We start from the raw sequence: 26,834 nt of genomic DNA on the forward strand, positions 1-26,834 counted from the left end.
ATGCTGCAATAGTGCTGAAAATAATGCTGAAATAATGCTCAAATAATGCTCAAATAATGCTGCAAATAATGCTGAAATAACCCTGCATCTGATCCTGCAACTAATGCTGGAATAATGCTGCAATAATGCTGAACTAATGCTGAACTAATGCTGCAACTAATGCTGCAAATAATGCTGGAATAATGCTGAACTAATGCTGCAACTAATGCTGCAAATAATGCTGGAATAATGCTGGAATAATAGTGCAGATAATGCTGGAATAATGCTGGAAAAATGCTGGAATAACACTGGAATAATGCTGCAATAATGCTGCAATAATGCTGCAATAATGCTGGAATAATGCTGGAATAATGCTGGAATAATGCTGCAATAATGCTGCAATAATGCTGCAATAATGCTGCAATAATGCTGCAATAATGCTGCAACAATGCTGCTGCCCCTCAGCATCCTCACCTGGGCAGAGCGAGCTCTCACTGCTGTGCTGTGCTCGGTTCCCCTGGGCTGCCCCAAAACACAGGGGCAGGAGCCTGGGGAGGGTCCCTGGGGAGCTGCTGAGGGAATCAGCCCTGGGAAGAGCCAGACATCCCGGAGAGGAGAGGGAATCAGCCCTGGGAAGAGCCAGACATCCCGGAGAGGAGAGGGAATCAGCCCTGGGAAGAGCCAGACATCCCGGAGAGGAGAGGGAATCAGCCCTGGGAAGAGCCAGACATCCCGGAGAGGAGAGGGAATCAGGAGAGATCCCCATTCCCAGAGCTCCTGCCTTCAGCACAGCTCCATGGGACAAGCCCTGAAGGGCTCCCCAGTGTCCCCCTGTGAATTTTTGGGGCAGGGAACGTTGCTGGTTATTTCAGAGTGCCCAGAGCGAGGGAACCCTCACACAATCCCAGGATTTAGGCTGGAAAATCCCTCTGGGATCAGTGAGCCCGATGCCCACCCTGAGCCCCGGGTGCCACCTCCAGGGATGGGGACTCCAAACCCCCCTGGGCACTTCCAAGGCCCTTTCCATGAGGAAATTCCTGCTGCTGCCCAAGCTGAGCTCCAGCTCAGGCCAAGCCCAGCCCTGCACATCACTCTGGAATCTCATCCATTTTTCCAGGAACTAACTGGGTGTCGTAAACATCAAAAAACCGCCAACAAATCAAACCAACGAGGTGTGTCTGCTGCACGTCACTCATCCTGCAGAGGTTTTTTTGGGAGAGGAATGTGCTCAGAGCCTTTATTCATGGGATTTCTGCTGGGAAAGAACCTCTCTGTGAGGCGTTGTCCTCCCATCCTGCTGGCAGCAGCCAGAGCCACGCATCCCACGGGGATAAACACGCTGGACAAGGCGGAGAAGCCGCTTTTAGTACTTCATTATTTTTCTTTTTCGACCGGGATTATTTACAATGAGATCTGGGAGAAGCAATTCACACCAAAGCAAACAGCCTGGAATATTTTAATTGTGTTTAAGTGACTCTTGCACCCACAAATAAAACCAGCCCCAGGTGGTGATGGATGGTGCTGTCATTGCTTTGAGCACTGTACCAGAAAAAAATCCCTTCTCCTCAGGGGTTCAGCACCGAGAGAAATCTGGGATGAATTCACTTGTGAGAGGGTAGATCAGCTTCAAGGGCCGTTTTTGGGCTTCTTTGGGGTGTGGAGGTCGCTGCTGGTGCTCGTGTTGAACCACAACTCGTCCTGTCTGGCACAATCAGGGCTTTGGCTCCCTAAAAACGTGTTTGGGGTGGGGAACAAACCTGCCCTGGGTCCCACCGAGCTCCAGCAGCGCCTCCCTGGAGTGGGATCAGCACGGAGAGGGGTCAGACCTGCTCCTGCTCCTGGGATTTGGTACTTCCCAAAGTGAAAATCCTGCTCTTTGCTCATGGCCCTGCTGCTGGCGCAGAGAGAGGAATTCCCACTGCAGAGCTGCGGTTTTGTCTCCCTCCCATCCCTCCGGGAGCCCTTTGGCACCTCCCATTCCCAAATTCCTGCCCCAGACACCCACAGAGCCCAGCCTCGCGTTCTCCATCTCACCCAAGGGATAAACTGCTGGCTCTGCCTGCCACAGCCCCCAGCCCTGGCAGGAGGAGGCTGTGGCAGGACTCAGAGAAAAAGAAGTTGACATTTCAGCCTTGAATTCCACGTGGAAAGTTTTACAGAGCTTCAGCAAATTCTGCTGGAGTAGGAAAGAGTAGAGGAGCCCTAAAGCACAGGAAGGGGTTAAATGCCTGATGGTCTCAGAAGAGGAAGAAATCCTGCACTGAAACATAAAGATGAGATTATAAACAACTCTGTTAACCAAAACTATCTGAAACCTGAGAGGTTTTTGTCACTGCAGTCCCAATTTAACTACTTTAGTCAGCCTAACATATTGCTACCAGAAATCCGGGCTGCTGGAGCCCAGCTCTGCCTCTGCTTTAAAGCTGTGGAGGGGCTGAGGGCCCTGGGATGTGTCCTGATGTTCTTCTAACAACAAAAACACAGAACAGCTGCAGAGAGGAGTCCTGTGTGCTCAGCAGGAGGAGGAGGAGGAGGCAGAGGAGCCGCTCTTGGGCAGCTCAACGTGCTTCAGGCTGGTTTTGAAGCTCTCCACAGAGGCAATAATAAAGGTACAGAAGGTCTGCAATTCCTTGTGTGTGCAGAGAAATCTCCTGCCCTGCCCTGGGGGCTCCTGCTCACATCTGGGTGTCGGCAGGGCTCTGCTGCCGGCCCGAGCGGCCGCTCTTGGAGGACGCCTGGCCCGTCCCGTTCTCCTGGGTGCCCCCGTTGAGGTTTGGGAGGTTTGGCTTCTCCTGCAGCTCCGCTGGCTCCTGGGACGGGCTCATCAGCATGGTGTTCCCCTGGCTCTCCGTGTAGTAGGGGTCTTCAGCCTGGCAGGGACACAAGGGACACGGTCAGGGAAGGGTGAGGGCTGCTGGGTCCTGGCAGGGAGGACAAACAGCCCCAGGTCAGGGCACTGCTCTCGCTGACAAGGAGGGGAGCAGAGGGCCTGAACCAACAAGCAGCGAGAAAATCACCCAGAACTGCAGCCTTTCCTCCAGCACCTGCCAGAGAAGCTGTTGGGGTTTGTTGTTTCCTCCCAAGCAGGTTTTGGAGCTGGCCTTGCCTTGGGACAGAATCTCTTTGGCCAAGGCAGAACCAGCACGGAATGGAAATGGTGGGAATTGTCTCTTTTGCTTCCCTTGCCCTTCCTGTGGAGCTGTGGCAGAGCTGCACCTCTGCAGGGCCGGGCACTGCCTGTGAGGAGCATCCAGAGCTGCCTCCATCCCCTCACAAGAGCTCCCCAGACGTTGTGCAGCCCTGGAATTGGCAGTGGCGGCAATTCCCAGCTGGAATTCCCTCAGCAGCACCCAGCACTCCCCTGGCTGGAGCTGGCTCAGTCTCCTTTCCATGGGTGGGCTGGAATCCTCAGCTGGGATAGGGATTGGCACTGCCAGGGGTTTCCAGGGACACTGAGGCAATGTGACACTGGCATTTCCCAGCTCTGTGCTCTGGGGACATCCTCAAATGTCCTGGGGGCTCCCAGGCCACGGCTGCTCTCGCTGGGCAGTGATGGGGAATCATCGCTTTACACAGGGTCACATCCCCCAAAAGTCACCAAAAGGTGGGGAGGAGTCCTCAGGGTCAGCCTGCCTGGAGAGGGGAGAATGGAAATAGGAAATTTCTGCCTCTTTCTTTCTTTCTTGATATGTTTTATTGCCATGCCTGGTGGGGGGAAATTGCCTTTATTACAGCACGGGTACAGACACGGGGCTCACACAAAGGAATGGAAATTAAAGGGCGTCACTTTTAATGACACATTCATCAGGTTTCAGTGGCTCTGGAGGGGTCTCGCTGGATGAGTTCTTACTGCTGAGCAAAAATAAGTGTTAGAGCTGGAACTGGGTGCGGGAAAGGGGCGATGCTGCTGCTGCAGGAGTTGATTTTGGAAGAGGAGAGAGGCTCCCTCTCCCCCTGTGCAGTGAGCACAGAGCACAGGGGTGTCCATCCCCCTGTTCTCCCCCCTGGGCTCCTCTCTACCTGCGGCTCTGCCACCTGTAAGCACTGACCAGCCTTTCTCCCGCGGGGCTCCAGCTGCGCCGCTTCATCAGGAAATATCCAGCCAGGCCCAGGAAGGCCAGCAGCAGCCCAGATGTGACCAGCGCGATCAGCGTCTTCTGAGAAGAGTCCCTCTGGCTCCTCCTGCTCTCCTTTTTAAGGGATTCTATTCCAAACTGGAAAAAAGAAAACAAAAAACAAACCCCAAAACACCAAAGAGAGCCGGGAGTGGGACAAACAGGAAACGTTTGCATCTGCTGCACAGGCTTCAAACAATGGTGCTCCTCACCTCGGGAAACAGAGCTGGGCTGTGCTGCCCCGGCCCTGGGAGCCCTCACGTCCTCACAGCCTCATTCCCAGCCTCCTGTGGCACTGGGAATTTTGTCCTCTGGAGCACAGCCCAGGGGAGATCTGAGTGCTGCAGCTCTGCCATTTATACCCCGAGAGCCAGTGGCAGCCGCAGGGCATTAATGATCATCATTAATTAGCATTAATATCAGCCTGGGCCCCTGGAGAAGCTGAGAGTGGCTGTTGGGGTCTCACCTTTGCTAAGAAAGTGCTTTTACACTTTTACACTTTTTTCCTTTTTCTTTTTTTTTTTGCTAAGAAAGCATTTTACAGATCCTTTTCAGGCATTTCTGCCCCCATGGGTTGTGCTGGGTCCCTTGTGCTGCATCAGCCACAGCATCCCAGGATGGTTTGGGCTGGAAGGGACCTTAAAAATCACCCAGTGCCACCCTGCCATGGGCAGGGACACCTGCCACTGTCCCAGGGTGCTCTGAGCCCACCCAGCCTGGACTGGGATCTCCTCAGGCACCTCCAAACTGGAGCAGGTCCAAGTCTGAGCATCTCCCCCAGCCCAGCTGAGCTGGGTTTAACTAAACCTCCCACCCCTCCTGGCCAGGATTTCTGCAGCTGAATTCGCTTCAGGGATTTACCTTTTCCCAGTGAGACTTCTGGAGGGCGTTCAGAAGGTTGTCAGGATCTGCAAGGTTGAAAGCAGGAGAGGACACGACACTTATTGATCACAAATTGATCACTTATTGATCACACATTGATCACATCACACACTGATCACACACTGATCATACACTGATCACATCATACACTGATCACTTATTGATCACACATTGATCACACATTAATCACACACTGATCACACACTGATCACACACTGATCATACACTGATCACTTATTGATCACACACTGATCACACACTGATCACATCATACACTGATCACACATTGATCACACCACACACACTGATCACACACTGATCACTTATTGATCACACATTGATCACACATTGATCACACACTGATCACACATTGATCACTTATTGATCACACACTGATCACTTATTGATCACACACTGATCACACACTGATCACATCACACACTGATCACATCATACACTGATCACTTATTGATCACACATTGATCACACATTAATCACACACTGATCACACATTGATCACTTATTGATCACACACTGATCACTTATTGATCACACACTGATCACACACTGATCACATCATACACTGATCACTTATTGATCACACACTGATCACACACTGATCACATCATACACTGATCACACATTGATCACATCACACACACTGATCACACACTGATCACTTATTGATCACACACTGATCACACATTGATCACACATTGATCACACACTGATCACACACTGATCACACACTGATCACACACTGATCACTTATTGATCACACACTGATCACACACTGATCACTTATTGATCACACATTGATCACACACTGATCACACACTGATCACACACTGATCACTTATTGATCACACATTGATCACACACTGATCACATCATACACTGATCACACATTGATCACAGCACACACACTGATCACACACTGATCACTTATTGATCACATCACACACACTGATCACACCACACACACTGATCACACACATTGATCACACATTGATTATACCACACCCACTGATCACACACTGATCACCTCACACACACTGATCACACACTGATCACTTATTGATCACCCATTGATCACATCACACACTCTGATCACACACATTGATCACACATTGATCACAGCACACACACTGATCACACACATTGATCACACATTGATTATACCACACACACTGATCACACACTGATCACTTATTGATCACACACTGATCACATCACACACACTGATCACACCACACACACTGATCACACACATTGATCACACATTGATTATACCACACCCACTGATCACACACATTGATCACACATTGATCACAGCACACACACTGATCACACACATTGATCACACATTGATCACAGCACACACACTGATCACACACTGATCACTTATTGATCACACACTGATCACATCACACACACTGATCACACCACACACACTGATCACACACATTGATCACACATTGATTATACCACACCCACTGATCACACACTGATCACACCACACACGTTGCACACACCACATCCGCACACTCCCTACATGAACCCCACACCCTGCAGCTCGTGGCACACCCAAGGGCCTGGCTGTGCACAGCCAGGGTGGCTCCTGGAGGTGGCTCCACGGCCCCAGGGATGCAGCAGGACCCCAGAAGAAAGAGCAGAATTGCAGAGAGGTTTCTCCTCCCCGGACCTGCCTGCCAGCCCTTCCCTGTCCCGCTGCCCACACCGTTATCTGTGGATCACAGCCAAGGAATCAGCTCCACTGACCTTTCTCTCCTTTGAGGATGAGGAGCAAGCAGTCCCTGTCCAGGCTGGACGGAGTGAGTTTGATCTCGCAGGGGGAGTCCAAGGTGTGGGTTCTATTTTCACATACTGCTTGCCACAAATCCCATCCCTTCCTCTCTAAGAAGTTTTCCTGCAAACATTTCAGCAAGAACAGCCATTAAACCAAGCAAAGTGAGCAATCCTCTGCCTCAGCCACGCTGGTGGAGGTGTTGTGCTTTCCCCTTTGAATTTTGGGGAAAGCTGAGCTGGGTGTCAGACCCTCCTCTCCCACCCCAACACCTTGGAGGTGCTCATTTCTCATGTCTTAACTTAATGAGAATTAATAAAACAGAGATATTCTTAGCAACTCTTGAAAATGGCATTTAAACAAAGCTAAATTTAGGCCCTGAATCTCATGGCAAGTCTCCCCAGTTTTTGGGCTGGAACAACTGAAGAGCCCTATTGTTTCAGAGTCCCAGGCAGGGGCTGGGAAAGGAGGGAAATAACAAAGAAGCATTGAGCCTTCCTGTTTAGGAAATGTCTTCAATGTTTTTGCTAGGTTGCTGATCAAAGGCTAGGTAAAAAAAACACAAATTTCTCACATTTTAGAGCTGAACTGACTCTGGGCTGGAAGAGGAAGAGGAGTGAGGAGCTGCAGCCTTTGTGGGCCAGTTTCTGGATCAGACAGGATGGGTTTTCTCCTGGGGGCTGTTTCCAGGCTCACAGGCAGAGCCTGGCCTTGCTAAAACCCTTCCTGAGCCCTGTCCTGGGCCCAAGCCCACGCTGGGGCTGTGTGAGAGCCCCCTTGTCCTGGCAAGGGCTCGGTGCCCTCCTCCCTGTGCCCCGGAGCTGCCCCGGGCTCGGCTCCCTCCATCCTCCATGTGAAACTCCTCCACTGGAGAACAACAAACAAATCATTCTCAGCTGTTTCTATAGAGCTTGGCTCGGGCACAGGAAGGCCAAGATGGAACAAGAGACCCAAGTGAGTATTTTCCTTTCTCTGCTGTGGAAAGAACTCATCGGAGTGTCAGAGTTTCCCTTCGCAATTAGCGGCGCCGGGTGCCAGCTGATTGCTCATTTGCCTCGGGAAAGGCCAGCAGGAGAGAGGGACAGGAGGTCCCTGCTGGCTGCTGCCCTCCAGGACTGCTCTAATCTGGTTCCCAGCTCCAGCCTGAGCCGCCTGCTCGCACCGCAGCGCCGGGAGGGTGCTGGAATTGGGGATGTTTGGGTGTTTTTTTGGGTGTGTGAGCTGTGCCTGTGTGGCAGGCTCTGGATGCGCTGCCTGCATCCCCAGGGCAGCACAAACCCTGTGCCCGGACGGGATCAGAGCCCACTAGATGGCATCTGAGATCGGGATCCCGCAGGATATTCCCTGTGAATTCCTGCTCCTGTAAACAGGAACGAGCCTAAATGACATTTAATCACTCATCCGCACAGGAAAGCCAAGCCAGACTCGCTCATCCTAAGTGGCAGCAGCACGGCTCAGTGACAAATTGTACATTTATAATAATATATAAAACATAAACAACATAAATCGTACATTTTAGATATATTTCACACCCTCTTTCCACTTCCCACCCTCTGGGGCAGGCTGTGCCTCCAGTGGGAATGGTTTCTGCCTCCCACCCACAGCAGATCCCCCTCTGCTGCTAAAAATGTCTCATTTTTGGTGCACAAGGCCAAGGACGGTCACAGAGAGCCCTGGGTCCCTCAGGAGCTCTTGGGGACACTGGGCAGCCCCTTCCAATGCCCTGTTTTCTTTCCTAGGGCACTTGGCAAGACAAAAAAGGGCACTTTTGTTCCCAACAGGGAAGAGGAAGAAGAAGAACAAAGGCAGCTTCCCGTTGGACGCGGTGGGAGATGCTTCAGGAGCTGAGCTGACCCCGCAGCTCAGGGCAAGGAGAGGGATTGATGGGGTTGGGAGGTTGCATTTCCCACTTTGGGATGCAGCCCTTGGGGACCATCCCCTCCTGCAGGCCACGGCACCTCCCCAGCCCGGCCAGCCCCGCGGCCCCCGGGGCACTCACGCAGCTCCGGGACTCGTTGAGCCGCAGGCAGATGGCTCCGGTGTCCCCCTCGTCTCTGGCACGGTGGCACCCGATGGCAGCGGGGGCAGGCTGGCAGGGAGAGCACACAGCGCTGCTGTCAGTGGGGCTGGGGGTCAGTGCAGCCCCCAGGCAGCCCCATCCTCAATATCCTCAGCATCCTCAGCATCCTCATCCTCAGCATCCTCAGCATCCTCAGCATCCTCAGCATCCTCATCCTCGTCATCCTCACCATCCCCACCATCCTCACTATCCTCATCCTCAGCATCCTCAGCATCCTCTCCACCCTCATCATCCTCGTCATCCTCACTGTCCTCATCCTCAGCATCCTCAGCATCCTCAGCATCCTCACCATCCTCATCCTCAACATCCTCAGCATCCTCAGCATCCTCAGCATCCTCAGCATCCTCAGCATCCTCATCCTCAACATCCTCAGCATCCTCACCACCCTCATCATCCTCGTCATCCTCACCGTCCTCATCCTCAACATCCTCAGCATCCTCAGCATCCTCACCATCCTCAGTATCCTCACCATCCTCATCCTCATCGTCCTCACCATCCTCACCATCCTCACCATCCTCACCATCCTCACCATCCTCACCATCCTCAGCATCCTCATCCTCCCCATCCTCCCCACCCTCACTCACCTCAGGGCTCAGGGCCAGCTGTGGGGCCGTGGTGGCCGTTGGCACCCGGGGATGCTCCGAGGTGACCGCAGAGCTGCTCCCGGTCACCGTGGAGGCCGCGGTGTCTGTCCCTGTGTCCCTGGGCTGTGTCGGGGGGTCCTGGGCTGTGGAGACCCCTGGGCTCCCGTGTGGCCCCGCCGAGGTGTCCGGCAGTGAGGTGGGGGCCGGGCTGGGCTGGGGGCTCGTCCTCAGCTGCTCTGGGAGCCCTGTCAATGTCGGGCTGGTGGCCACGGACCCGGCCACGGTTCCAGCTTGGAGGAAACGCGAGGAGAAGGACTCAGGAGGGGGCTGGAGCCCCGTGAGCCCGGTGGCTGAGGCACAGGGGGGGTCTCTGGCTGGAGCCCCATGAGCCCGGTGGCTGAGACACAGGGGGGTCCCTGGCTCTCTGGGGAGCGCTCGCTGGCCCTGGGGCTGCTGCTGGATTGTTACACCCCCCTGGGGACATTTCCCAGCCACAGGGCAGAGGTGCCACCCCCAGCATTGCCCCCAGCTCCTTCTTGGCCCCGCGGCTTCCAGAGGAGGCACCGATCTCAAACTGCAGCGGGGAAAGGCTCCCTGCGCCCTCTGATCCTCTCAGAGCCTGAGCTGGCCCAACCACCATGGAATCCCGGACTGGGTTGGGTTGGAGGGACCTCAAAGCCCACCCAGGGCCACCCCAGCCATGGCAGGGACACCTCCTGCTGTCCCAGGCTGCTCCAAACCCATCCAGCCTGGCCCTGGGCACTGCCAGGGATCCAGGGCTGCTCTGGGCACCCTGTGCCAGGGCCTGCCCACCCTGCCAAGGAACAATTCCTTCCCAATATCTAATTTAAATCTCCCCTCCTGCAGCTTGAAGCCATTCCCCCTTGTCCTCTCCTCCCAAAGGCTCTCTTCCCACGTGTGGTGAGATAAACATCACTGAGCTTTTTGTTTTGAGCAGGATGGGGCTGAGCCGCCTGGGTTGGGCGTCCCCAAGTGGGATTTTTTGGGGTGGAATTAAAGCTTTTCACCACACTCAGCCTCTCTTTTTTTCGAGAGCACAAACCATGGCGAGCCCACACACTTCATAAATCTAATTATTCCCACCAACTCTACCAGGAACCAGAGAGGGAAGCAAGGGAGGGGTTACCAGAGGTTGGTTTGGCGGTGCTGGCGTGTCCCGTGGCTGTGCTGGCGGCGCTGGCTGTCCCACTGCTGCCGTCCCTCGCTGCCGTCGGTGTGGGGGTGTCTGCCGTGCTCCTGGCAGCGCAGCCTGGGGGAACACACAGCTCTCAGGGGCTGCTGAGCCCCCAGCCCAGCCCTCAGCCCCTGTGGGAAAGCAGGAAAGCTTTAGCTGCTCTCCCAAATTCGCTTTTTCTCGCCCCAAACTGGCAGGAAGGCTCGGGGCGCATCTGGGAGAGGCTCAGGGGTGGAACTTTGCATTTGGGTGACACCAGACTCTGGTGCAGCCCTTGCAGGGCTCGTTCCTACCCTCACCCCATCCTCAGCTCACTGGTGGATGCACAGAGCTCTGCACAAAGCTGGATTTCAGAGTAGGTTGGGTTTATAATCCTGGGAGGAAAGAATCAAGCCTTGGAAGAGATCACTTGTGTGCCTCAGGACAGATAAGTTGGATTTACAGTTGCAGGCACAATCTCAAAGTAAATAGAAACATTCCCATTGGCTTGGGATCAGCCCTGACTCATGAGCGAAAACATCTTTGGAGGTAAAGCAGAATGTTTGGAGAGCGGTTTGCTGCTCTAACTTAAAGTTTATATATTGCTTCCTGCTGCGTTACAGAGATGACACTTCCAGCTTTTCCTGCTGAAATGAGCTGTGTGAGTCAGTGAAAATGCATTTTCCCCCATTCCTTAACCTTCTCTCTCCCTAAGATCTATTCCCACTTTTAACAAACAGCTTCAGTCTCTACCCCAGGGCTCTTGGTGTTTAAGATTCTTATCCAGGCACTGAAGAGAAAATCATACAGAATGTGTTGTTTCATTTGTAGCTCTGCCCAGGGGAGCCCCAGCTCCAAGAAAAGTTACTTCATCCTCCCAAACCACCCTGAGAGATGGAGCAGCTCTGGCAGGTCCTGAGCAGCGCCAGCCCCACTGGGAGCTGGAGCACTGGGCACTGGCAGGGGGCTGGCAGGAGCTGCTCTGTGCCCCCACGCCAGGACTTGGCTCCCAGAGCCTGGGGGTTTGTGAGGAGCAGAGCCCGAGCTCACCGGGGCTCGTTTTGGCCACGGGTGCTGGGGCAGGGCTGGTCCTGAGGGCAAAGAGGGGCCCAGGCTGGTCCTGTGGGGCTGCCCCCACTGGGGCTGCCCATCCTGATCCATCCTATCCATCTTCATCCATCCTATCCATCCTATCCATGCCATGCCATGCCATGCCATGCCATGGATCCCATCCCATCCCATCCCATCCCATCCCATCCCATCCCATCCCATCCCATCCCATCCCATCCCATCCCATTATCCCATTATCCCATTATCCCATGGATCCCATCCCATCCCTCCCACCCCATCCCATCCCATTATCCCATGGATCCCATCCCATCCCTCCCACCCCATCCTGGGCTGCAGCTGCTCGGGGGCCCTGCTGAGGGCTCAGTGCAGGTGTCTGGAGCTGGAGTTCAGGTTCTGGCACAGCTTTTGTTTCAGGGGGAGAAGTTCCTTCTCCTCCAAGACAATTCCAGCTGGTTAGGTCACTGAGTTTTCCTGCTGGCTTTTAACAAATCCAGAGCAGAGGAACCTCTGCGTGCCCGGAGCCAGGAGCAGCACAGGGCCAGGGCCAGGCTTTAGGCACAGCTCCGTGTCCTCGTGGCCACCAGCAGGAAACTTCAGCAGCAGCAGAACAATGCAGCGCCTGGGCTTGACCTCCCCGAGTGCCACAGCCACCCAAGCACCTCTGAGCTCTTCCAGATGTTCCTAGAGCACCCCAGGTAGTTCTGATCAAAGCCTTTTCAGCACTGGATGTTGCAGTGGAAGCCTGGCTGTTGCTCAGGGTCATCTGGGAGAGGAGCTGTCACTTTGGATTTCTTTTTCTTGCCTTTCTTGGAGCATGTGCAGGAGCTTTTCCACAAAACATGGATCAGGTTTGGTTTTGAAATCTTTGGGCTCATGAGCTAGATAATGATCCAGATGTGGGCTGGATAATCCACGTGGTGCTCAGCTAAAGAGGGTTATTTATTGCACCATACATTTTTAATGGCTTTATTAAACTTTGTGAATTTGTTAGGATTGAGGGTTTAGAGTTTAAGCCAAGCTATTTATTAACCTGGGAGAAATCTTCACCTGGCAATGCAAGCACGTGCAGGAGCAAAACCATGCAGGGATGGGAAAGAAAATTGCACTTCCCAGCACCCATTGTGTTCACCCACCTAGGTTTTAAAAAGTAAATTATTTTTTAAAGATATTTTAATAATGTGGCTTAGGAAGGCTCTTAGATTGAATAAAGAAAAGGCAACAATATAAATGTTAAATTTGCTCCAAGACTCATCCCTGAGCACGAAGCCAGGGCCACAGAAAAGCTCTTCAGTGGCAAAGGTTCAGGAGAGAGGAAGAAAGTTTCCATCATTGGATCCCAATCCTGCACCCACAGCAAGCAAAACTGAGGGGGGTGAATCCCACTGGGAACCTCCGGGAACCTGCAGCTCCTGAGCTGATCCTGGCTCAGATCCCCTGGTTAATTCTGGCAACCCTTCTGCTCAACCCCTGGCTCCTTGTGCTGGTCAGGGGAGCATCTCCAGCCCTGGGTCAGGGGAGTTCCTCCAGCCCCTAACAGCTCCAGTCTCTAACTGAGCTCATTCCCAGGCTCCACGAGCGCTCCAGGAGCTCCAGGAGCTGCAAAGGGATGCTCTGGGCTGGCACAAGGGCACTGCTGGTCCCAGGGCTGCAGAGGAGGGTGAGGAACCACAGGATGTGGGAGAGGAGGGTAGAGGAACCATGGGATGCAGGAGAAGAGGGTAAAGGAATCACGGGATGCAGGAGAGGAGCTCTGGAGCCAGGGGATGCAGAGGAGGAGGGTAAAGGATCCATGGGATGCAGGAGAGGAGGGTAAAGGATCCATGGGATGCAGGAGAGGAGCGTAAAGGAACCACGGGATGCAGGAGAGGAGCTCTGGAGCCAGGGGATGCAGGAGAGGAGCTCTGGAGCCAGGGGATGCAGGAGAGGAGCTCTGGAGCCAGGGGATGCAGGAAAGGAGCTCTGGAGCCAGGGGATGCAGAGCCCTGGGGCTGGAGCCAGCCCCAGCTCCCCTCAGCAGCCCCTCCAAGGACTCCAGCCGGCATTATTCACTCCTTTCCAGCTCCACAGCTCTCAGCCATGTGGCAGGAATTCAAGCGGGTGGAGCCCTCTTCCCTCTGGAAATATCTGATAAAAATCCCTTCCCTCCCCCTTTTCCTTCGCTCAGACAGGATGTGGGTGTGGGGCTGGGGGGCTGGGGGAGCCCCCCGAGCTGCCACACCAAAGCCCAGCTGTTTCTCCAAGGTTTTCCTTGGGGTTGGGGCCTCTCGGGCAGCCCAGCACCTTCCCGGGGCTGAGATTTCTCCTGGCTGGAGCAGCAGCCTCTAAAGGATTTTAAACTCGAGCAGCTGGAAGTTTTAAAGTCTCTTTTCCCTCTCCTGATATTCAGAACTTCCATAAGCGTTGCAAAAGGAGTGGAGGAAAGGAAGAACGTGTGAAAACGGCAGGAAAAGAGATTTCTCTGAAAATCAAGCTTGGCGGAGATGAATGAAAAGTATATAAAAAAGAAAGATGAAAGGTTAAGTAAAAGAAATAAAGAGTTTTTATTAGGTACAAATACAATCCATGCTCCCTTTTCCAGCCCTGAGACAAGCACAGGACAGCTCTCCATGTGCTTTATCCATCCCCACTTTTCCAGGACATGCTCCCAGCATCCTCCCAGGAGCTTGGGAGGGTCTGGGAGCAGCAGCCCATTCTGCAGACCGGGGGTGGCTGTAAACCTCTCCCGTGCTCCTGGAAACTCAGGCAGAGCCCCAGAGATCGGGGCAGAGGCCAGGAGAGCATTTCCAGGGGATTTGCTGCCTTCCAGGTTGCGTTTCCCAGGGGATTCTCTCCTGTGGGGTCGGATCCCAGACCCCGAGCTCCGTCCTGCCCCACCACATCCACACCCCACATCTGTGGGACCCCTGCCCCTGTCCCAGTGGGGCACGAGGGGTTTTTCCTATAAAACACGTGGCCACAGCCGGAGGTGTCCTGGGAGCAGGAGGAGCCCGCTGCTCCCACCCTCGGCAGCGCTGCCAGGAGCAGCTTGAGCCCAAAGCCACAGGATCGGGATTTCCATGGGAATTGCACAACCGGAGCCTTTGATGGATTCTCTGGGACTCCCCACGGAGCTGAGGAACAGGCAGAGCCCCAGGGATGAGCTGCCTGACTTCTCCCAGCAGCTACAACCAACTCCTGCACTTCCCAGCCAGGAATATCCTGCAGGAATGACGGCCATGGGCTGTGCAAGGACATTAATTAATCCTGCAGCATCAAAGCCCCTGCTGCCCAATAGCTCTGCCCTTCCAAAATCTGAACTTTTTATCACTTTTCCACCACTTTTGTTTTGTACAAGGAGCTCAAGGTTTGGAACTCGAGGTTTGAGGCTCAAGGTTTGCCTCACGCCTTTGTCTCACACCCTCACAGCCCTGAATGTCATTTTACTCAAATAAAATTGGGTTTTTTTTTTCAATTCCTGTAAAATTAACACAGGCTGGAGGGTCAGCCAGCAGCTCAGGTGAGCAATTTACCTGGGCAGCCAGGGGAACACGAAAGGAGCTCTGTGAAACAGGAGAACAAAACCCAGTGAATTCCTGCAATAGATCTCGTCGCTCACATTTGTGTGAGTAAGAAAAAAATCACATTTGAGGAGACACCCGCAGGCTCCTGGCTCCTGTCCCAGCACACCAGGCAACACACAGAGCGCTGCTTCACTTTTTTAGTCCTTTTTTATTACCTCATGGCTGTTGGGTTTGGGACAAAAGTGATAATATTTCCCTAAAATATAACCCTTTAAAAAGTAGCACCTAGAGAAAAATCTCGGTGCTGTTATTCATTGCTTCATATGATGAATATTTGAAGAGCTGCAATAGGAGATTTTAATATTTATGGAGATTCATTTGATTTCCAGCAAATGTTTAGTTCCAACCACAAAACAAAAGCGTGGCTCATTTACACCAGCGAGACAACTTGAACTGCGGCTGCACTCTTTTCCTGCTGCATTCCCATCCCCTCTCCTTATCCAGGATTTTTTTAGGGAGTTCAGATCCCCATCCCTGCCCTTTCCAGAGCAGCAGTGAGTTTCTTCCCCCGGGGATGCCGATGCAAACGCTGCTCTGTAAATGTCACCGCAGGGTTTTTGGGTGGGAATCCCAAAAGTTCGGATCCCAAACTCCTGGAGGAGCCTCTTCCCCCGGAGCTGCTGCTGGCAGGAGCTGCCCCACGCCGCTGTCCCTGCTGTGACTTTGGGGGTCAGTACTCACCAGCCAGCTCCAGCACGCAGATGGTGATGCCCAGGAGCTGCCTCCACTTCATGGCTGTGGGAATTCCCAAAAGCGGCGTTCCCCGCTCCCAAAAAAGCGCCGCTTTTGGGGCCCGGGCTCCTCAGTCCTGCAGCAGCTCTGAGCTCATGCGGCTTTGCTTGGAGTTCAAGCCTTTGAGATCACTCACTTTGTGGGGTGGGTTTCTCTTCAGGGGTTGTGCTTGTGGTCCGGGACTGCGAGGTGGAGTTTCTCCGCTTTGATTTCCCAGTTTTATATAGTTCATGGCAAGCTCGCTATCACTTAGGTAATTTTCTCCTCCCCACTTTCCTGCCAGCAGCTTCAAAACAAACAAAAGATCAGCCCTCTCCCCAGCGAAGGATCCCAAAGGCTGGCCGGGATTAACTCTTTCCTGAGAGCTGCTGCTTTCCTGGCCGGGGGAGGGCAGGGACGGAGCCTGATCCAGCTGGATGCAGGGATTGAGCCTGGGCTTCCCTCCGAGCAGGGCAAGCACAGCCCGAGGAGCTCAGGGATGGGGGAAGCCCCAGGTGCAGCCCAGCAAACCCCAGGGGCGGTCCCAGCCCCGTGGAAAACAGGGGAATGCTCAAGATGGGCTTCAGGATCAGGGATTTTCTCAGCAAATGAAGCGAGGAGCTCAAGGATGTGGGATCATCGCTGACCTGAAGTCACTCCATTAACTCCACTGCACGAGTGAGATGGGTTGGAGGAGGGCTGGGACAGAGAAAAGCCACAGGCAAAATCTTTGGCATTAAAACTGGAGCAGGAGCAGGACAGGAGAGCAAGAACTTCCCCGAGCTCGTTAGGAAAGCGGTGTGGGAGCCCCGAGAGCGGCACAGAACACCGGCTGCAGCTCTGAGCTCAGCAAGGGGAGCTGGGCTCTCTGCTTCTGCACTGCACACACGTGGGACCAGCTCAGGAAGGGCAGGACCAGGGATGCTCTGCATCCTCACATGGGAATGGCCATCCCTGGGATGTTCCAGGCCACGCTGGATGGGATTTGGAGCAGCCTGGGGTAGTGGATGGGATTTGGAGCAGCCTGGGTTCCATGGCAGGGAGTGGAATGAGAGGATCCTTCAAACCCCGTCCAACCCAAACCAGTCTGGGGGTCAAACTTTGGCCTTTGGGTATAAAAAACCAGGAGATGAATACTTGGGAAACTCAACTCCAGTCTTAATTCCATCTTCTCTTTTACAGCTGGGTGTACTGAAGGAGTCATTGGGAACAGGAAATCGAAAAGTGAGGTGGACAGGAAAAAAAGCTGTGGAAAGAAGGATGAGGAAGCTCTTACTCAGTGTATTATCTTTTTGTGGGTGCTCCTCTGACACTCCTACAGTCACAGAATCACAGAAACTGGTTTGGGTTTGAAGGGAGCTAAAATCTCATTCCAAGCCCCTGCCCTGGGCAGGAATGGCCATCATTTGGTGACAGCCAGCAAAGGATTAAAAAGCACAAAAAACCCCAGGATGGTGTTACCTACAAAGAAATCCTCAAATAATATTTCCACATTTATTGTGGGACAAAACTCCAGTAGCTTTTGCCTTTAGCATGGTACAGGAGTTGGATGAGATGGTGTTTAAACGTCCCTTCCAACTCAAAGCATTCTGTGATTCTGTGGCAGGAAAATGTTTCTTGGAAGGAAACATCTGCAGCTCAGCAAAGGGCTCCGACATCTATATAAAGATTTCTATTATGTTCAGTAATCTATTACTGACTGACAGAGACACACAGCTCTATTAAAGGCCAAAATATCCCGGAAAAATGTGATTTAAAACCTGAGTGTGGGCACAGCCCTGCTGACTCCAACAGCTCCCACCAAGAATTTTCCCTTTTTTCCCTTTTTTCCCTTTTTTCCTCCCTCAAACAGACACGCACACATTGGGAAGCGCCTGACTCAGTGTGTAACCAGGTTTTACATTGCATATCAGCCCAGAAAATGAATTCAGAGATGAAATGTGAAAGGCAGAGTGAGACAAGAGTCTTATTTAAATAACAGATATGTTTTTGTCTATGAAAGTGAGAATTTGGGTTGAATAACATGACTGGAAATCAGAGTGATCGATTCATAGAGGAGTTTGGGTTGAAAAGGACATTAAAGACCATCCCATTCCCCCCCCTGCCTTGGACAGGGACACTTTCCATAGCCCAGGCTGCTCCTGGATGAAAGAAACCAACGGGATCATCCGGGTTTGGCTGCTGGGTTTGTCTCACCTTTCAAAACCAGACCAGAAATAGCGAGCTGGACTAAAATTAGGCCGTGGCTGGGTCTGGCAGACACCGTGCACGGGAAGCTCATGGGTTTGGTTTCCAGTGGAAGCTGGTTTGCATTGGAACGACGTTCCCTGTGTCAGAGATGTGGGATTTCATTCCTATTTATGCACTTCCCGTGTCAGAGCATCCCACAGAGCTCCTTTTGGGAGAGTGGCTCAGCTAAGCACAGGGAAATCCAACATTTCCTCAAAGGAAGAGCCACAAACCCACAAAATAAGTGACTTATTGAGATAATTCCCTAGCTGAATGCGCTGTCCTCAGAGGATTTCCATGGACTGACCCAGGGATGCTTCCCCCCATGAACCTCTCAGGTTTTTGAGCCTGCACATTCCCGTGCTGCAGGAATTGCTGTGCTGGACACGGGGCACGGGCTGCTGGCAGCGGGACCCTGCTTCCCCCCACAGCTGACAAAAATCTGACCCAGCCTAGCAAAGAGCAGGCCAGGCTTTGTTGTTGTGCACACACCTCCCAGCATATCCTGAATATCCCAAATATCCAGCTGTGACCAGGCCCTCCAGTTATTTCTGTTTATTCCATGAGTGGGAGGCACCACCTTTTTCTCATGGATACAACCCTCCCTTTAAACCCGTTCAAAGTGACTCCAGCAAACCCTGCAGGATTATTTCCTTTCTCTCAGAGCCCCAACACCTTTTTTATGGCCAGAAATGGCAAGACCACAATAAGGAACATGCCCTTGAATTATCTCGCAGCACTCAGCATCAGCTGTATCAGGTTAACAACGCCTGAGCCAATTCCAACCCAACATTTACGGGGTCGAGCGTCCAAATTCCGTCCGGCACGGCCGTGAGGGCTCGCTCACACGGGGCTGGGATTTTGTCCAAGTGTTTAAGGGTGATTGAATTTAATTGTGAGTGATGCAATAGACATATGGCTGGGAAGCTATATGCCAGGAAACATGTTTTCTATAAGTATTTTAGCAGGCAGATGGCACACAATGGTTTCGGTGCGGTCATTTCCTCACCTCCTAAAAGTTACTATTTGGGACAGATGAAGTAATCCCATTCCCACCGTCCTCCCAAGGCAGCAGCACTGCTGACCCAGAGGATGTGCAGTGTTCGAGGGCTATTTCTGTGCAAAATCAAATAAATCAACCTTGCACCCACCTCCCCCTTGCCATTCACGGGTTTCAAAGCAGTTTAATAACTTTCCTACTTAAACTGGAGCGAGTAATAACTCTCCACAGCACTCCCAAGGCACGGGGAGGCGCTTGGAGCAGGGCCACGCCACGGGGAAACCCCAAAAGACACAAATTCTGCATCCCAACCCTCAGCCCGAGCAAGCAGAGTGCCCCATTCCCAGACAGAGCAGCTCCCTCTCCTACCTCCAGCACGCTCAGCCCCCAAAAACTGCTGGTGGAGGAGGAGGAGATGCTGCAGGAGGAGATCCAGCTCTGGGGAATGGTGGACAGCCAGAGAAGAGCATGGAGCTGCAAATAAAATGGGATTTAGTGAAGTTTGGGTTGTTTCTCCTAGGAAGATGCTGTTGGGATCACTTCTGCTTTGGCACAGCATCAAATCCTGCCCAGGGCTGAGCAAGGACAGCTCCTGTCCCTGCAGGGGAGCACAAACTCTGCTCTGAGCAGGCAATTCCTGAGGGAAAAACTGATGGGGTTCAGCTCCTGAGGGATGGACTGATGGGGTTCAGTTCCTGAGGGATGGACTGATGGGGTTCAGTTCCTGAGGGATGGACTGATGGGGTTCAGCTCCTGAGGGAAAAACTGATGGGGGTCAGATCCTGAGGGATGGATGGATGGGGTTCAGTTCCTGAGGGAAAAACTGATGGGGTTCAGATCCTGAGGGATGGACTGATGGGGTTCAGCTCCTGAGGGAAAAACTGATGGGGTTCAGCTCCTGAGGGAAAAACTGATGGGGTTCAGCTCCTGAGGGAAAAACTGATGAGATTCTGTTCCTGAGGGAAAAACTGATGGGGTTCACCTAAAGAAGGTCAAAGAACCCCAAAGCTGCCCCTGATATCATCATCCTCATTGTGATCTCCTTAAGAACTTGTCATCCCTTTGTTTTATCGTGCTGGGATCTGCAGGGTGGTGTAATCATACAGTAACTGTCGGGGCAGGAAATGCTTCCTTCAGAAACTCCATCCCGAGCCTCCTGCAGGCCATCCTTTGTGGGAAGGCAGCTCTGGAGAGGCTGCTGCCTCAATTTCTGCACCAGAGTGTCCTGAAGGCCCTGGGAGCGCCCTGGGCACGCTGCCCTCCTGCACAGGGAGACTAAAAGCTCTCCCTGAATCCTTCCTTTTTTCTCCTCCAGGCATTCCCAGGCCTTCAGTGAGAGCCATTCCCCTCACAGCGCCAAAAACACAACTTGAGGAGAATTTGAGGGGCTTTTTGAGTTTCAGAGCTGCTGCTGGATTTCCTTGTTCCCTCTGCTGGCGCTTTTGCTGCGCTGGTGGGGAGATATCATCTCCATGGACCTCCTTCTTCCCGTCTCAAATCCAGGAGGGATTCCTTCCCAGCACAACAAAGGGCTTTATTTAGCCCTGCTGCTGGTGCTTTCCTGCCTGTGCTGCTCCATGTGCCACCAACTGTTTCCAGGTCACTCCAGGAAGGGAGCATCTCCCGGCCCTGTGCCCATCCTGTGCCAGAATTCCCTTTTTTCCCACCCAAAGGCCAATTCCTGCCGCTGGGAAAAGCTTCCCCTCCTTTTTGCCCCTTCTCGCCTTGTTTTTCGAGGCCATTCCTCCTGACTCGTTCCACCTCCGGTGTTGTCGCTGGAGAATATTCCTCTGGGGAAGAATTCCACGGAAAAACGCTGAAGTGCCTTGATTTCCATGGCAGCCTGCCCCTTACAGCGGGATTGAAGAGCGGGAATCACCCACGAAGCGCCGAGCACGCAGGAGGCGCTAAATGAGCATCGCCTCCGTTAGATCTGAACCAACAGAGTAAAACTTCCAGGCGTAAAAACTCCGCAGCAATCTCTCCAGCAGATGGTTTGCCCGCCTGGAGTCGTGTGTGCACTTCATATTTGCTTTATTATTTGAAGATATTGATTTTAGCAGAGTGATCAGACCCAGCAATTTGTTTTAATAGACCGCTTTTATTAACAGTGTGTTACACTTGCAGCAGCCATGCATCTTCTTTTTTCTTTTTTCTTTTTTTCTCCTTTTTTTAAAGATTTCCAAGAGCTTTTTGGAATAAAATATATGATGTGAAGAGCAGAAATCTGAGGTTCTGAGGGGTTTTTTTGCGGCTGTTTCTCTCCGAGAAATGATTCTGCTGTGTGTAAGTGGGTGAGAAGTAGCTGTGCAAGGGGGTGATAAATAGCAGAGCACAGTTAAATGCAGTTGGAAGGGTTATGAAGAGGCAAGAATTTGCTCAAGTTAAAAAAATAGATCTTGTGTATATATATATGTATATAAATATATTTATATTTATATTTATATTTATATTTATATTTATATTTATATTTATATTTATATTTATATTTATATTTATATTTATATTTATATTTATATTCATATTCATATTCATATTCATATTTATATTTATTCATATCTATATTTATATCTATATTTATATGATTTATATTTATTTATGTTTATGTTTATGTTTATGTTTATGTTTATATCTATATCTATATTTATATTCATATCTATATTTATATTTATATTTATATTTTTTCATACTCATATTCATATTATATTTATATTTATTTTATATTTCTATTTATATTATATTTCTATTTCTATTTCTATTTCTATTTCTATTTCTATTTCTATTTCTATCTATATCTATATTTATATTTATATTTATATTTATATTTATATTTATATTTATATTTATATTTATATTTATATATAAAAAACTTATATATTTATATAATTATATATTTATATATTTATGTATATATAAATCATATATATATATATATAAACCATTTATATATGGGTTTTAATTCTAAAACAATTTTAACTTTTAAACATTTTTAACATTTTTAACTTTTTAAAAACTATTTTAATTGCTATCCCATCCCTGGAAGTGTCCAAGGCCAGGCTGGAGAAGGCTTGGAGCAGCCTGAGAGAATGGAAGATGTCCCTGCCCATGGCAGGAGTGGAACTGGAGGATTTTTAAGGTTCCTTCCAGCCCAAACCATGCTGGAATTTTATGATAACCCCTTGGGAAGATTAAATAAGTGAATTTCCCATCTCTTCAGGGTGCAGCTGTATCCCTGTGTGCCATCAGGTGCACCAAGTGTGATTTTAGGCAGCTGCTCTCAGTGGGTTGAGGCACCAAGATACCCTCAAAATCTTTTTATTTTTTTTTTATTTTTCTGGAAATTTCCCCATTAGTTTGAATGTACCAAAACAAGTTGAATATCCCAGGAGCTGCAGGAATGTGAGAGGGCAGAGAGGAGAGGACAGAGCTGGACCAGTCACATTCCTGTCCCCATCCATCAGAGCCCCGGACAGTGTCAAATTCTCATTAACCCGATTTCATTGATTGCTTTCCACTGCTGCCCCCTCCAAAATGTTTAACTATAATAAACAGCAGCACCATGAAACACTGATAAAAATCATTAAAGCATAAGTCTGGTAATTCAGGGCGAAGATTGGCTCCTCCATCCAGACCTGCAGCTGCTAATTGCAATTTATTTCTCCCGTTTATGGATGTCACAGGAACGTGTGAGCTGGGGCTCCGCATCCATCGCCAGCACTGCAGCAAGTCCATCTTGTGGATGCCCCAAGCGAGCAGAATCCGATGTTTAATTTAAAATTTAACTCCAAACAACCACTGTTTGCAATGCTGCTCGTTCTAAATGCAGTTGTGGGATGGTGGAATCGTTTAGGTTGGAAAAGGGCTTTGAGTCCCCAGCACTGCCAATCCCACCCACGGCCCCAGGTGTCACATCCAAGCATCTTTTAAATCCCTCCAGGGATGGGGACTCCACCCTGGATCGCCTCTTCCAATTCTTGACCAATCTTTTGGTGAAAAAACGTCTCCTATTGGCTGCTTTTATGTGTTTAATTTATTGTCTTTACAAATATCCTTCAAATCCAACCACCTGATGGGTTGCCTTGTGGATCCCAAATTTCCACGTGCCAGAAGCCAGGCTGGCTCCTGCTGAGCATCCTCTCTGCCCAGAGAATTAGAGAAAGAGAAAAAAAATAATCTCAGTTCCACTGCCTTTGTTTCCAGGGAGATCCCCCCCACCTCCAGCTGTAATTCATGCAAAGGAAGCACATCCTTAAAAAAAAAAACAAACAACTTTGGTGGTGTTTCTGAGAGAGAAACCAAAACTGTAATTAGGAAATTAAGCAATGGCTTTGAGTAAGCAGCAGCTTAGTGCCAGGTGTTGCTGGGGCACCGGAGGAGATGTGAAAGCCGTCGGTGGCAGCGATGAAAAGCAGCTCCAGGGGAATGGGACTGCAGCAGGCCCTCATCTCCACCCTGGAAATTGCTGATAATAAAGTGCTGCTGGTTTCTACCTGGGAAATGAGGCCCCAGAGGGACGAGGCTTTCCGTTTTTCAAAGGAGGATTTGTTCAAATACAGGGATGGGAGCATCCTCGGTCATTACTGACTCCTGCTGCTCCTGACCCACTGCTCTGGAAACCGCCAGGGCCTGCATTCCAAACCTCCTTTGCTCTGGAGTTTGAAGTCGTGTCCTTGTTCTTAGAGGGATAAATAAAAAGGAAATAGAAACCTAAGAGCCACTTCTTTGGTTGTCTCCTGAAGAGAAGGATGCAACAGCAAAACTATTTTAACTGCTGTGCCAGATGACCTGAAAAAATGACAGGGCTCTGGCAGCAGTTACGAGCTCACAGCTAAATTCAGACACCACTTATTTATTGATGTGTTTGTACAATAGGAGTGGCTGGGAAGGCTGCAGACTCCCAGGTACCTTCTGATGGCTCATAATAAGCGCAGACAGCACAGGCCCACGGTGAATAATAGAACAAAAAGCTCCCAGGATCACTGGGAATCAAAGCGCATGTGGAAGTAGACGGTATCCAGTGGAACCTCCTGGGAAGGGGAGCGAGGGGCAGCGAGGGGGGAGGTGGGACAGCCACATTCCATAGGAACGTGCCACAGAATTCCCATTTGAAATCGGTCTCTTTTACCCCGCACGTCGCGGTGCGTCTCACACGGTGCTGCTGAGAGGGTCTGACTGGAGGTGAAGCACTGAGAGTGGGTTTGGATGGAATATTGGGAATAAATCCTTTGCTGGGAGGGTGGGGAGGCTCTGGCACAGGTGCCCAGAGCAGCCCTGGATCCCTGGCAATGCCCAAGGCCAGGCTGGATGGGGCTTGGAGCAGCCTGGGCCAGGGGAAGGTGTCCCTGCCATGGCAGGGGTGGGATGGGATGAGTTTTAATCCTTTCCCTGGGTCCTCTCCCACCCAGGCCGTTCTGCAATTGTGTGATTCCATGATTCCATGAAAAGGCATCCAAATCATGGGCACCACCCCAAACCCTTCTCCTCAGTCCTGTGGTAGAAAAATATATTTATGAGATAATAAAAAATGCATTAGGAATGACCAAGGTGCAGAACTTCCTGCAGGAACAGAGTTAATGACTCTGGGTGCTCCCAGAAAGGTTTCAGGCCCAGGAAGAGTTTTCCAGGCCCCTCTGTCCCCTCCAGGCTCAGGGTGGCCCCTTGGTGGCCACAGCAGGGTCACGAGTGCTGCTCGGTGTGGCCAGGGCAGTGGGAGGACTGAGGGAACTCACACGGGGACTTTGGGATGAGGAATGCTCTGAACTGACTGGTTTTTCCAGCTAAAAGGGCTTTTCCCTGGATCCTGTGGGACACAGCTCCCCCAGCCCTGTCTGTTATCCCAGGGAGGGGTTGGTGATGGGAGGTGACACCGCATCATTTAGAGAAAGCTCTGGGGTGGCAAAGGCCACAGGATCGATCTGGGCAGGCTCAGGCCCCATCACTTCCCAGGAGTGCTTCAGAGAGAGCCTTGGAAATGCAAACTCCGTCCTGGGACCTCTCCTGGCCGCTCTCAGATTAATTGTTACAGGTTTGCAGGTTTGTTTTTGTGGAGGAAAGGAGGTTTGTTTGCTTTTCCTCCCCCTGGAGTGGAACCATCATCTTTTCTCATTAGGAGGGTGGCAGGAGGTCAATAGAGGCTCCTGCCTGGATGAGCTTCCTCCATAATTTGGAAATTTCCAGAGCTGCAGTGCTCGGGGCACCTTGCACAGAGGGTTTGAGAGCCAACTCTGGGCTGCACAACCCCTTCCCCTGACCAGCTCCTTCCTTCAACACTAAAGCTTTAAAATTAGCCAGGAATAAAGGGTAACTGTGGCTCTGCTGCTCTCCAGGATTGCCCTGCTGCCTCCTCACTGCTTGTGGAATTTTATTGCCAAGCACGGGAACAAAGGACAGCAAACTTCCCCAGGCAGGGTTTGTCAGCCCATCCTAGCCAGAGCACGGGTCGAGAGCTGCCTCCCCTCCCTCTGCTTCCTCCTCCTTGTCATCGTTCTTTCTGCTTTTTGATTCCCTTAATTATTTCGGAATCTGGAGAATAATCCGCCGTCAAATCCTGCAGAACAAATTGAACGTCAGCTTTCCAAACCCTCCCGCTAAAGCAGATGGCATCACACGCCCGTGAATCTCCTCCCAACTTCCAGAGCATCCAAAGGCTGACACATTATCCATTAGCGGGCAGATTAATCCTGAGCTGCACAAACAGTGTGAGGAAACACAGCCTTTTGTCTCCAGGAGAAGGAAAAGGATCAGGCTGGTGTGGACAGGAGAGGGGCAGCCCCAGCCCCGAGGGAATCGCGGAGCAGAACCCTGGGTGAGGAGAGGAGCCCGAGCCAGCAGTGTGCTCCAGCCCCACAGGGGCCAGGAGAAGAAAAATAACTTTGTACTGGTATCACCCTGAAATTACAGCCTTCTGATTGTATGGAGTATTGTATTTTCCTGTTATTTATCCTTTTGATTGTTTATAATGTTGCTAGTTTCTTTGTTCATTTTTCTTTTTTCTTTTCTTTTTGTTAAACCAAAAAGGGTGAGATGTCACCCTGAAAACTCAGCTTCTGAGCTTGCTGAAATGGTTTTCTAAGGACTTTCCCAGGACAGTAACTGCAAACATAGATATGTGTACATTCTTTCTGTTACAGGTCTTGTGATGGGCATCTCTCATGGCCAGTGCAGTGGGAAAGTGTTATCCTGACCATCCAATCCCTGGCTGTGGGCAGAAACCTATAAATCCTGGGGGGAAAAATAAACTTTATCTTCCTTTCACCACACCTCGAGCTGTGTCCGTGTGATCTGTTCATCTCCAGCGGTAACATACTGGGAAAAGCAGAGCTGATTATTTCAGGTTCTGATTGTTTCAGGTTCTGATTATTTCAGGTTCTGATTATTTCAGGTTCTGATTATTTCAGGTTCTGATTACTTCAGGTTCTGATTACTTCAGGTTCTGATTATTATTTCTCTCCCCTTTCCAGCCTTCCCCTGGATCCTCTCCCCATTCTATTTCCCAGTGGCCATTTTGGCCAACTCTCTTTGTCCCAACAGCAGCCAGTGCTGGATCCTTCACAGCCAAGTGAAGGATTTTTGGTGTTCCGTGATCAGGCAGGGCCCCCCCAGTGCAGCATCAACGCCATCCCCTCCCCTCCCTGCCACTGAT

The 26,834-nt window shown here is 51.1% G+C and overlaps 1 protein-coding gene across 1 annotated transcript; it reads right to left on the reverse strand.

The window, feature by feature from the left end:
• Positions 1-1,419: 1,419 nt before the first annotated feature.
• CD34 (CD34 molecule) lies at positions 1,420-16,180 on the reverse strand. Its single transcript, XM_005529293.3, has 8 exons — positions 15,934-16,180; positions 10,595-10,717; positions 9,448-9,737; positions 8,783-8,872; positions 6,759-6,906; positions 4,956-5,002; positions 4,029-4,193; positions 1,420-2,849 (listed from the first exon to the last, which is right to left on the reverse strand). The coding sequence occupies exons 1-8, from the start codon at positions 15,983-15,985 to the stop codon at positions 2,655-2,657; spliced, it is 1,110 nt and encodes a 369-aa protein (XP_005529350.2). The 5' UTR covers positions 15,986-16,180; the 3' UTR covers positions 1,420-2,654.
• Positions 16,181-26,834: the final 10,654 nt, after the last annotated feature.

This window comes from Pseudopodoces humilis, chromosome 26 (genome assembly GCF_049639895.1).
Source record: "Pseudopodoces humilis isolate 2021_Gansu_Grassland_sample_001 chromosome 26, ASM4963989v1, whole genome shotgun sequence".
Lineage (NCBI taxonomy): Eukaryota > Metazoa > Chordata > Aves > Passeriformes > Paridae > Pseudopodoces > Pseudopodoces humilis.

Coding starts and splice junctions, on each gene's coding strand:
- CD34 (XM_005529293.3), bottom strand. CDS start 15,985: ATGAAGTGGAGGCAGCTCCTGGGCATCACCATCTGCGTGCTGGAGCTG. Junction 9,738..10,594: donor CACCGCCAAACCAACCTCTG/GTAACCCCTCCC, acceptor GTTTCCTCCAAG/CTGGAACCGTGGCCGGGTCC. Junction 5,003..6,758: donor CATCCTCAAAGGAGAGAAAG/GTCAGTGGAGCT, acceptor TCAACCTTGCAG/ATCCTGACAACCTTCTGAAC.